Genomic DNA, 13,259 nt, shown 5'->3' on the forward strand with positions numbered 1-13,259 from the left:
ACGTATAAATTTAATCAAAATCGTTGGAGCCGTTTTCGAGAAAATCGAGAAAAACCTCGTTTTTGACAACATTTTCTCCATTTTGCCGCCATCTTGAATTGCATTTGATCGAAATTGTTCGTGTCGGATCCTTATATTGTAAGAACCTTAAGTTCCAAATTTCAAGTCATTCCGTTATATTGAGAGATGAGATATCGTGTACACAGACGCACACACACACACACCACCACACACACACACACACACACACCACACACACACACCACACACACACACACACACCACACACACACACACACACACACACACACACACCACCACACACACACACACACACACACACACACACACACACACCACACACACACACACACACCACCACACACACACACAACACACACACACACCACACACACACACACACACACACACACACACACCACACACACACACACACACCCACACACACACACACACACACCACACACACCACACACACACACACACACACACACCACACACACACACAACACACACACCACACACACACACACACACACACACACACACACACACACACACACACACACACACACACACACACACACACACACACACACACACACACACAGACCAATACCCAAAAACCACTTTTTTGGACTCAGGGGACCTTGAAACGTATAGAAATTTATAAATTGGGGTACCTTAATTTTTTTCGGAAAGCAATACTTTCCTTACCTATGGTAATAGGGCAAGGAAAGTAAAAACGAGATGTCAAAACATAAACCTACATTTATTTGTAGCACGGCCAGAAAAAGACAAACTTGAGTACGGTACTAGCCGTGAGTTCTTTCAATATAACTTATATTTCTGTGTTAATATTTTGTGAACAAAAAGTACGAGTTGATGAGAGATGTGAGTAATTTCTTATATTTGATCTAAATGGTTATTCATATTGTAGTAGTCGGGGTCACTTCAATCAAAGTTTATTTTTTTGTAGCTGATAAATTTCATACGTATTGATTGTACATAATGTATTCAGTGTCCATAATGGAAGTGATTGAACCTACTCAAAATTACTGGTCCTTCATAGAATGTATAGTATTCCTGGTGATTGTGCTTGTCTTTTTTCAGCGTTGACTATTAATATAATAAAGCTTTATTTACAACTAGCTTACCTGGCGAACTTCGTACCGCCAAAAAGTCAATGTATCTGATGTCACACTTATCTTTATTTGGTGAATCATGAAATGTATCTGACAATCAATATTTTCATTTACATCTGAATACGGACTTCCTATGTGCTTAGTCATGCAGCATTCATTATTCCCAAAACATATTTTTCTCAATCAATTGGTAGTAATATCTTTCAGTAAAGTGTTGAATTTAAAAAAAATAGATAGGATAAATCAGTGTTTCAAATATGAATTCAATGTTTTCATAGTTGTTGATTGTCAATAGATGGTCAAGGAAATATACGATGTACAATGAAACACACAGAATTACATATTATTTCCATCTTCCATTTTAGGATGAATATAAGCTAAGCTAAATTTAAAAAAAATTGTAAATTATTCTGTCATTAATGAATCCAATATGAACAACTCTCTTCCATGAGGTGAATAATTTTTTTCCAACATTATTTGTAAAGGTTTTCTAAGGAACCATTATCTACAGCTGGTATCAATCAACTACACTTCAACTCCAAACTACCGTTGTAATACCAGTAGCCTATACAATTTATCATAGGGTGACGTGTTTATTACAGCTGGTAACTTTAGATGCTAAATCATAGGCCTATCATCCCAATATGATCTTTAATCATGATCATCTTCCCATTCTTCGGTAGCCGCTAGACCGACAATTTCGAAAACATAGGTCTGTAAAATGGATTAATAAATAATCATTATTAGCCACCCTATTAAAATTTCTGGTCAGAAACCATCCCCAATATTAACACAACATATTCCCAAAGTTTCATGCCGTTATGTCAAGTATTTTTCAAGTCATAGGGAACAAACACACAAACAGACATTCATTCATATATATATATATAGAAGATAGAAGATTTCATTCGGCTCAAACAAAAGCCTCTCTAAATGGAGATAGAATGATAAGGTTGAAAACTTTCAGTTCTGTTGTTTTAACATTTTGCCGGTTCAAAACTCTTCCATTTACCGGTTCAATCAAATCTCTTGCACGCACTTTTCAATAAATTTTCCCTATCTATTCATCCAAAAATCACAGCTATTTTCAATTTTCTGACTTCTATAACTGTCCCAGTTGCATCGATCACAGTAGTTTTCATACGGTTTGCATGCCAAGTAGGCTTCACGATGAACACGCGTTTGTCAGTCAGGAATTTGAGCTGCAGGCTAGAGCAAACCGAATCAACTCACAGCTGAGCTGACCACAAACAATGAAAATAACTTCCATTATCTTTGCGTTTTCTGATTCTCGCCCGCCTAATAAAATATTCAGTGCGTGTGTCCATTAACGGATTCATTTTTCACAGCAGTTTGTTTTGATGAACCGCGGGTTGTTTTCGAATTCCGGCAACACACATATCGCCTGACAAATATTTTTAATTTCGAGGTTGGGTTTTGAATTGATCAAAACAGCAATGAGAGGATCACGGAAATTGTAGTAGAGTATTGACAAATCTGGACCAGCGAACTAGTTTTCATGATTCGAGATTCCCCATTTCTATGTGAAGCGCAGGTCGTTTCCCAAGCCTGCTAACGGATACCGAAACGCACCCATTGCGTTTAACAAAGATTTATCCTTTTTGTTGTGATTCTCAGTTGAACAGAAATAGAAATAATTATGTCAGACGCTTCAGTATTATTATTTAGTATACAGTTGTTTATAACCATCTATTTTTACAAGTGGACGGTTGCTCTTCATAAGAAAGAAATTCACATGTTTTGTTATTTCCATGTTAATTGGGATTGTAGTCTTATTATAGGCTGAAGATTAATTAGAAACACAAAATAATTTAATCATTTTCATTCATGATGTTTTTGTTCTCTATCACAGAAGATCCATTCACGCTGTTGAAATCAATCAGCATCATTCAATGTTATTATAAAACATAATACTGTATATTGTATTCTTATTACCCTGTCTTCATCTACATCCTCACTATACACGCAGTTTTCATAAAGGATTATACTTTCCATACAATTCATCGTGTGAGTTCTTAATCTTCCGTGAATTTTTTATTTTAAATTGACGCTATATTATTTGCTTTCTCTCCTCCACATTTACGATTTCCTTATTGATTTAGTGACTGTATATTGAATTTCGTTTCAGGTTATTGATTTGCTTCCACTCCTTCACATTTACCTTTTCATTAGGCTACTATAGAGATGGTATATTGAATTTCTTTCAAGGTTATTGAATTACAGTTTTTATGTCAATTCTACATTATCTTCTGATGACCATATTCTGTTTCAGCTGCAAAGGTGGGAGACGTGTGCTACGGAGACTCGCACTGCCGTCTGTGGGACAGTGGGACACACTGCGACTTCCTCATTCCCAAACTGTTCGGCAGATGCATCTGCACATCGCCGCTCAAGCTCAGCTCGGCGGGAACATGTCTGCCTCCCCGACCCCTCCGCACACCCTCGCCCACAGCCAGGCCACGTCCAGGCGGTCTGCGACCATTCGCCACTGCCACGCGACCATTCTCCAACCACCAGTTCTCCCACAAAAATCAACAACAGTACAACCTCATGAGGAAACCACCGCTGACTTCCAATATTCACTACAAACAAAACCAGTCTTCACAGGCGTTGTTTCTCTCCCAGAAAGTACCTGCCCACAACAATATCATAGAACCTACTACCATATCCTACACGAAACCTATTGTCACCACATCCAAACCACCCAACACTTCAATCAAAGTCACCACATCTTCAACAAGTACCACCTTGAAAAATGAAGGTGTTTCTAGTAGTAAACATCCATCTCTAAATCAGCCCATCAAATACAACGCGGAAAACTCTATAATCGACAGTATTGATAAACAATCTTCAAACACTAAGAACAGTATCTCATACGTACAAGATCTCCTTGTGTCCCAGTCTGCTCAAGTAGTGGGAGTGGCTACTGATCCCTCATTGATCAGCTCTTCAACATCCGCTGTCACATTGAAAGCACCAGTCAAGTACAGTGTCGGTAATATAAACTATTTGAAACCTGCAGAAAGTTCCAAGACGCCGAGTAGTAATCAGGTACAGCAATCATTTTTTGAGAGTGTTGATAGGTCTCCTGTAGTTCCAACTACGCAAAGAAATGTGGTAAAAACAAAACCTCCAAAGAGTACAGTTACAGCTAGACCTTCAAGCAGTACAAGTAGTTTTAGACCAACCAAATTACCATTCTTGTCAACAACCGTATCGAGTGTATCTTCTTCATCTGCAATGAGGCGACCTGCCACAATGAGTCCTCAGATATCTTCTGCAACCTCATCTCCAGTCACTTCTGCAAGGCCTTCCAAGTTTCCAGTAGCCAGTACCACACATCGAACATTAACCAATCTTCTGTCGAAAAGACCGATATTCAACAAATGGCAAGGGTTGAAGAGACCCAATTTGAATAAAATTGGAAACACTGCTGCTATAAAAAGTAATTTAGGTGCTGCAACAACTTCTACCACTACTACTACCAGTACTACTGCTCCACCAGGTAATAATGGTCAATTCAGTCATTTGAATTCCAAAATCTATTCGACCTAACTGAAAATCAGTTGTTTATCAGTGACGGAATCGACTATAAATTGATTTGTATAAGTTTTGAAGATGAAGAGGTATTGATTGCTGCTTGACCATTATGTCAGGGAATTATGTATGTATTGTCAAAAATGAATGATAGAGATGATTTTCATGTGGAGGAATGAAGGACATTTTCATTTTATTTCAAATTGTAAATTTGAAAATAGTACATCACTCTCAGTGCTCTTTACTAGCACTCTATGAGTATTTTGCTCCACTGAGGAGTTTTCTTTTGCGCATACTTAAATTTTGGTATTCCACGAGTCACACTGTTTGGAGTCCCACTGTTCCTAAAATATATACAGTATCACAATGATTTACGATTAGCTGTAGCCTTTAAGCAAACTTTATATATGTTTGATCACCAATAACGTATCATATTAACTAAGTGTGTTATGAGGTTGAATGGAAGATGAATGCATTTCTCCTTCGAAATGTATCTGGTTCCTTGGAATCGTTTCCGAGATCTCATGAAAAATTAGATGAAATCCATATTAAAAATAACTAGCAGTGAGAAATTATTCTGTGTACTGATGATTTCTTCCAAAAATGAAATTTTTTGACAATAATTGTCTGATGGTTTCAAAAGATGTCGATTTAATTATTATTCAACGAAAATCCTAAATAAATGCTGCAAATCACCCCGAAGACCTCTGCTACTGCAGACATTGACAACAGGGTTAACAGCTAGATGGAAATTCGATGAGAACTACTATCCAAAAATTAGTTGCCAGCCCGGGAATCGAACCCGGTACCTCCCAATTGCCAGTCAGGTATGCTTACCCTTACACCAAACTGACAATCTCTGGATAGCAGCAGCATTTTATACAAAGCCACAGCGGCCAACCAGTTACAGATGGAATTAAATAGAGAATGCATTTATTCAAATGCTAATTAATATACAATTATTATTCAACGAAAATCCCAAATAAATGCTGCAAATCACCCCGAAGACCTCTGCTACTGCAGACATTGACAACAGGGTTAACAGCTAGATGGAAATTCGATGAGAACTACTATCCAAAAATTAGTTGCCAGCCCGGGAATCGAACCCGGTACCTCCCAATTGCCAGTCAGGTATGCTTACCCTTACACCAAACTGACAATCTCTGGATAGCAGCGCTCATTTAAATGAACCCTGTTGTCAATGTCTGCAGTAGCAGAGGTCTTCGGGGTGATTTGCAGCATTTATTTAGGATTTTCGTTGAATAATAACTGTATATTAATTAGCATTTGAATAAATGCATTCTCTATTTAATTCCATCTGTAACTGGTTGGCCGCTGTGGCTTTGTATAAAATGAGCGCTGCTATCCAGAGATTGTCAGTTTGGTGTAAGGGTAAGCATACCTGACTGGCAATTGGGAGGTACCGGGTTCGATTCCCGGGCTGGCAACTAATTTTTGGATAGTAGTTCTCATCGAATTTCCATCTAGCTGTTAACCCTGTTGTCAATGTCTGCAGTAGCAGAGGTCTTCGGGGTGATTTGCAGCATTTATTTAGGATTTTCGTTGAATAATAATTGTATATTAATTAGCATTTGAATAAATGCATTCTCTATTTAATTCCATCCGTAGATGTCGATTTATCTGTCTGATAAACTGAGATGAATTATTTTTGTTTTGATAACTTACTATATTTTATTATTGAATATTTGATTATTGATCACCATTTTTTGAAAGTCATAATTGGACATATATATGTCAACATAGCCAATGGCAATTATGAATTTGCAATGGCGACTCCATTACAGTTGTCTATCTCTTCTCATTCTCAGAAGATATAGTTTCAGAAAGATATATTATTCAAGTTTGGAGGATCTTCTATTATTTTCATTTTATATCTCTTATCACACAAATCATTTTCCCCACTAATTACTGTTTTCATTTTCTTCAGTTTCTCAGACTCCAGTCTCGAATCGCTGGGACGAGGCGAAAGTGGTGAGCCTTGGACTGCCCTGTTCTTCAGATAAGCAATGCAAAGCTGCAGATCCCGCATCTCGGTGCATGAGAGGCGTATGTGACTGCGCCAATCAGTCTGTCAGGAATTCATCCTCTGTATGCAGTGCAACCAATACAGGATGTCATGCAGGAACATTTCAGGTGAAAAACTTCAAAACTTGAAAATATTTATTTCTTACACGTTCTAAGTAGGCATAGCCTACAATTTTCTGCCTATGGATGAATCACGAATTAAAGCCCAATGAATCAAATTTCGTAATTTAATCAAACTGTTCTGCAAATTCAAAGCATTCTCTAAAAAGCAGCAATCATAATAATTATAATTTGCAGAGATATTTATTGAAAAGGTTATGCAATAATTATTAATGTAGATCACGGTAATTAGATGAAATATTCTTCTATATACCGTGCTATACATATATCATGGGTCACCCACTTCCACTCATGTATCAATATCTTAGAAGCCTGATTATTGCAAGCCATATTTGCAATACAATAATATTTTCGTTCAATGGACGATTCCACGCATAATGCAGAGATGCAGATATTATAATTAATATTGTATTCTCAAGCTAATAATTCTCTTTTATTGATTTTATAGATGACTAGCAAGAACCCGTGCTTCGCAAGGATCTACTTTAAAACTTGACGTAATTAAATTTTGAAGAATTGAGAATAGGCCTATAACCATCCTTGGTTAATTAAGAATCTATAAGCAAAATTTCAAGTTAATTAGTCCATTAGTTCAGACGTGATGATGCGTCAAACATAATTTTCCTATCCTGTACGTGCATAAGCCAGCTCTTTACTTTATATAATTATTATAGATATAGTTAACGACTGCAAGAGATAGGACTGTGGAACAGAATAGTGGTGAAACTATGATAGCGCCAGAAGTGTCTCAAACACAATAGTAGGTACTACATGAACTTTTTGAAAGCGATTTGAAAAAATGTTAAAACAACAGAACTGAATCCTTATCATTCTACCTTCATTGGAGAGGCTTTTGTTTGAGCCGAATGGAAATCTATTTATAAAAAAATGAATGTCTGTTTGTGTGTGTTGTTTGTTTGTTCCCTGTAGACTTGAAAACTACTTGACATAACGGCATGAAACTTTGGGAATATGTTGTGTGAATTTTGGGGATGGTTTCTGAACAGACATTTTAATAGGGGGGCTAATAATAATTATTTATAATCCATTTTACAGACATATGTTTTCGAAATTTTCGGCCGAGCGGCTACTGAAGAACGAAAAGATGATCATGATCCAAGATCATATATTGTGATAATATGATTTAGCATCTAAAGTTACCAGCTGTAATAAACATATCACCCTGTGATAAATTAATTATTGTGTACTGGTATTAAAACGGTAGTTTGGAGTTGAAGTGTAGTTGATTGGTACCAGCTGTTGATAATGGTTCCTTAGAAGACCTATACAAATAATTATCACTCTCTTATCATTGAGAAGGAAAATGTTGAAAAAAGTTATTCACCTAATGAAAGAGAGTATTATATTGTATAGTATATGTATAGTATTCATATTGCATTCATTAATTACTGGAGAATGAAAGAATAATTTACAATTTTTTTTGAATTTAGCTTAGCTTATATTCATTCTAAAATGGAAAGAATATGGAATTCTGTGTGATTCATCGTACATCGCATATTTCCTGGACCATATATCGACAATCTACAGCTATGAAAACATTGAATATTTTTCTTTGAAACACTGATATAACCTTTTTTTTAATTGAAAACTTTACCAATAGATATTACTGCCAATTGATTGAGAAGAATATGTTTTCGGAATAACGAATGCTGCATGACTAAGCACATAGGAAGTCGGTATTGAGATGTAAATGAACATGTTGATTGTCAGATAAATTTCATGATTCACCAAATAAAGTCAAGTGTAACATGAGATACATTGGCGGTACGAAGTTTGCTGGGTAAGCTTTATTATTAATAGACAACGCTGAAAAAGAAAGGATCAATCACCAGGAATACTATAAATCTATGAGGGACCAGTAAGCCATTAATTTTGAGTAGTTCATTTACTTCCATTATGGATACTGGATACATTATGGACAATCAATACGTATGAAATTTATTAGCTACCGTACAAAATAAAAAATTTTGATTGCAGTGACCCCGACTACTGTATTATGAATAACCATTCGGATCAAATATAAGGAATTACTCGCACCTCTCATCAACTCGTAATTTTTATTCACAAAATAATGACAAAAAATATATATATTAAGTTATATTCAATAAACTCACGGCTAGTACTCAAGTTTGTCTTTTTCTGGCCGTGCTACAAATAAATGTAGGTATATGTTTGACATTTTGTTTCTGTAACCTTGTTGTCTATTAAGAAAGCTTTCAATGTGATTTTTGATGGCAATAAAATTTGAATTTGAAAAAAGAATTATCAACAAACTCCTAACCAAAGGAAACCTTTGTGCTCTGTTCTAATCGGAGTGTATGAGACTCCATTTACTGCTGATAGAAGGCGCAAACCAAACTGGCCAAGCATTCAACGATGGAACAAACACGTGCTAAGCTCACGCTCTCAATCAACGCAAAATCAATTCGATCAGCTAATTGATGAAATTGTTTTAAGCTTTCCAATGATTACAATATATGTTGGAATATCATGTGTCAATTATCTCAGTTCCATATGGAGTTCACCTAACCATAATCTTACTTAATAGGATCCTTTTTCATCCTTTGAAATCCTTAGAGGCAAAATATCTCAAAATCCGTTCTTAGTGCGCATCTAGCATGTTTGAAGAATATTTGTGCAAAGTTTTAAGTCTGTAGGCCAATTAGTTTGAGCTGTAGTGTGATTTTACATCAAAATTTTCGAAAAGTGCCCTCTTCTGAACCCCAGGGGGGGGGCAGATTTCTGAAAATCCTTTCGTAGTGGATGTTTTGAGGCTACACTAAACAATTGTCGAAATTTCATGTTTTTAGGCTTAGTAGTTTGGGCTGTGGTGTGATTTCAGTTTGTCGGGGCTTAGCCTTCTAGATATAGGTAGAAGGAGAAGAAGAAGAAAAGAAGAAGAAGAAGAAGAAGAAGAAGAAGAAGAAGAAGAAGAAGAAGAAGAAGAAGAAGAAGAAGAAGAAGAAGAAGATAAGAAGAAGAAGAAGAAGAAGAAGAAGAAGCAGAAGAAGAAGAAGAAGCAGAAGCAGAAGAAGAAGAAGCAGAAGAAGAAGATAGATTATTATGTTGCTTTGGCCTGTGATCTGTATAAATGTCCTGTAACAACTAGAAGTGCGTCCACACATGCCGAACCGAACCTCGAACCGCGCAGCAAACCGTGCATTCCTCCGAACCTCTTGCCTTTCAACGAACATGAGCATATGTTTCATAATGTTAAAAATCAGCTGTTAATCATTCGCCGTACCGCACTCCGAACCATTCGCCGTGCCGCTTGCCTCTGTTCTAACTGTTTGCCTCACCTCACTCCGAACGCTGAACTTTTCAGCCAATCAGAGCCCTCGATTACAATTCGCCGTGCAGCTCGCTCCACAATATTTTGGCTATCCATCACAAGTGGAAAACTTGCGAACATGAATACAGAAGTATGGGCAATTTTTTATTTGATTAGATTCATGTTTTGAAGAATTCATTGTTACGAATGATAAATTGATAGGAGCTTATAAATATTTTCTAATTCAAATGAAATAACTTCTGAAAAAAAAAGATTGGATAAATACCAATATTGAATTATTGTTGACCAAGAACTCAGTACATCGACAATTCATTCAACTAATTCTGTATTGATAAAATTATAATCATTTTCTCTATTGATAATCAATTTCATCAACTAATCATCAACTAACTGAAAATAGTACTTCAATTTCCATGAATTTATTAATAGAATTATATAAATCTAAAGTGTAGGTCATATCTAAATTCACAAAGAGTTCGATTCTTGTTGGCAAGATAGATGTTATTCAATGCAGAAATCATTGTTATTCTACTAAAAGATAGGATAAAATGAATAGTTCTCTTTCAGGGGGAATTTGACAATCCACAAAACTCATTTTTCATTTGAAGAAATAATATCAAAAAGGTGCATAGGACCTTACCTTTTTGTTCAGCTTGCCAAAATACCCCTCATTTCAATATTAAAATTTTCGACTGACTGTACAGTGAGGCAATCATTCTATCATGGCTTGAATAATTTTGAAATTTTAATTAAACAAAAATGGTAGAGAATAATTATCATGTAGATATCAACACCTATATTTAAAGACATATTAACTGCATGCGTTTTCATATTGCCGATACAGCATTGATAAAACTGTAGACGTTTATTTAGCAGTCTCAAAAAACTGTTCTAGCTGAAAAATTAATCATACATGCCATGTGTAGGCTTATACATTGCACGAAGTTCAAAACTATGGTTTTCCTAAACATATGTTTTTGAGATAATTTCTTTGATGCAGCTGTTTCACATTCACCATTATAAATTATACAGAGTTTGTGAAAATAAAAATATTTATTGATTACCAAAACAATACTATTATTATATTAATGATAATAATTAATTACTTCTATTATATCAATAATAATAATAATATTATTAAACATATTTATCAACTATCAGAACAATATTATTGAGGTTGAGTGGAATCAGGTAGAAAGCAATAATAGAACAGATGTTCTTTTTTGAATTTCTATCATATTATTTTGTTATTTCCAATGATTACAACATATGTTAGAATATCACATGTCAATAAATAAATTATCTCATTTCCTTATGGCACTCACCTTACCATGTTCATAACCTTACTTAATAGGATCCTTTTTCATCCTTTGAAACCCTTAGAAGCAAAATATCTCAAAATCCGTTCTTAGTGCGCGTCTAGCATGTTTGAAGAATATTTGTGCAAAGTTTCAAGTCTGTAGGACAATTAGTTTGAGCTGTAGTGTGATTTTACATCAAAATTTTCGAAAAATGCCCTCTCCTGGACCCCCCAGTGCTCCTGATCGAAATTTTTCTGCATAAATCTAATTTTTTTCGTACCCGAACAAAAATGTTCCTCATGACTTTGCCGTGCAATGAACGGTTAAAAAGTACAAAATTTTGGGGGGGGCCCCAGCTCCCTCAGGGGGGAAAATTTCTGAAAATCCTTTCTTAGTGGATGTTTTCAGGCTACCATAAACAATCGTGCAAAATTTCAAGTTTTTAGGCTCAGTAGTTTGGGCTGTGGTGTGATTTCAGTCTGTCGGGGCTTAGCCTTTTATAAGTACAGAGATTGGATGTTATACAATACTAAAGAGCGTGCCTTTGAGACGGCCCATCATCTTTTCTTGATGGTTCTTCTGACGGCCACCAGGTCATTACTCTCACATATATGTAATCATAGATCAGACAACACATTTTAAGCTTGATTAGTAATATCATAAAGAAAACGTAGGTAATCATTCTCTGTACTCATTCTATGGTAATATGTTTATTACAGAGTAAAATTCATTGTGTGTGCAGACGTCCCAGGCCCTACCTACCTTTTTACTGCTATAGAAACTGTACAGAGGAGTAAGGTGGTATAATGTAAATAGACTAAGATGAAGTGCTGTGCATAGTCTAAGATTATTGTTAAGTTTCGCCAACACGGTCGGTAAACCATGAAATCGGTTGATGACTTCTCGATGGTGGTCGGCGTGAATAGTGTTCAGCGTGAAAAACCAACTGCTGAGTCCTGAGTGGCCTTGGAAGAAAGACCATGTGACCAACTGATGCCATCGCTGTAATGAATAAGGAGCGCTAGTACGTGTTTACCCATTTGTATTCTTGAATGATGATAGATGCAGGTGCTTAGTCTGAAATACACTGCGAATTAAGTACAGATAATCAACTTTTTTAAAAAAAAGACGGTGCTCTTTCTTATTTATCATTTCATTAGACATTGTTACATTCCCATTTCTATAATGCTCATTTTCATACTGATTACTCATCTTTCAATATTCAATGTCATGGTAAGGTACCAATATAGTACATTTTGTAATGAACAAGCTTTTTTAGCTTGTATTTCCTCATTCATCAGTTATCAATCATTTTATCTTTGGACTTGGACTCACCTTATCTTCACTAGTTTAGATTGTTTATGCAAAATAGCTATCACGAGAGTTTTTTATCGTTCAGTTCATTCACATCCCACAATAATTTCATTCTGAGAATAAAATGTATTTCCGATTTCTTTTTTGAATGATAGAAAACTGAATAATATTAGCACATAGGTAATTTTTGACCATGTAACATCTTTAGTATACCGATATGTTGTGAATTCAAAAGTTATATGAGAGACCAGCGTACAGGAGTTGTAGACCCATGGGCCAATGTTGTGTAAGGGTAAAGTTGACCATGTTATGTATGAGTAAAGTTGATACAATAGATCAGATAATTGACAAATAAATAGGTCAAGAGGGGTTAGAACTGTTTATAGAAGAAACGTAGATCAAAATTTACGGAAGTGATATTTTGGCGAATTATTGAACTAG

General features: G+C 35.7%; 1 protein-coding gene across 1 annotated transcript in view; it reads left to right on the forward strand.

Moving 5' to 3' along the window:
• The window catches only part of LOC111048477 (mucin-5AC), a 76,374-nt gene that overhangs the window by 46,779 nt on the left and 16,336 nt on the right, over nucleotides 1-13,259 (forward strand). Inside the window, exons 4-5 of the mRNA XM_022334365.2 lie at nucleotides 3,460-4,692; nucleotides 6,673-6,878. Coding sequence (XP_022190057.2) covers nucleotides 3,460-4,692; nucleotides 6,673-6,878 — 1,439 coding nt within the window. The remainder of the gene's footprint in view (nucleotides 1-3,459; nucleotides 4,693-6,672; nucleotides 6,879-13,259) is intronic.

Source organism: Nilaparvata lugens, chromosome 10 (genome assembly GCF_014356525.2).
Source record: "Nilaparvata lugens isolate BPH chromosome 10, ASM1435652v1, whole genome shotgun sequence".
NCBI classification, from domain to species: Eukaryota; Metazoa; Arthropoda; class Insecta; order Hemiptera; family Delphacidae; genus Nilaparvata; species Nilaparvata lugens.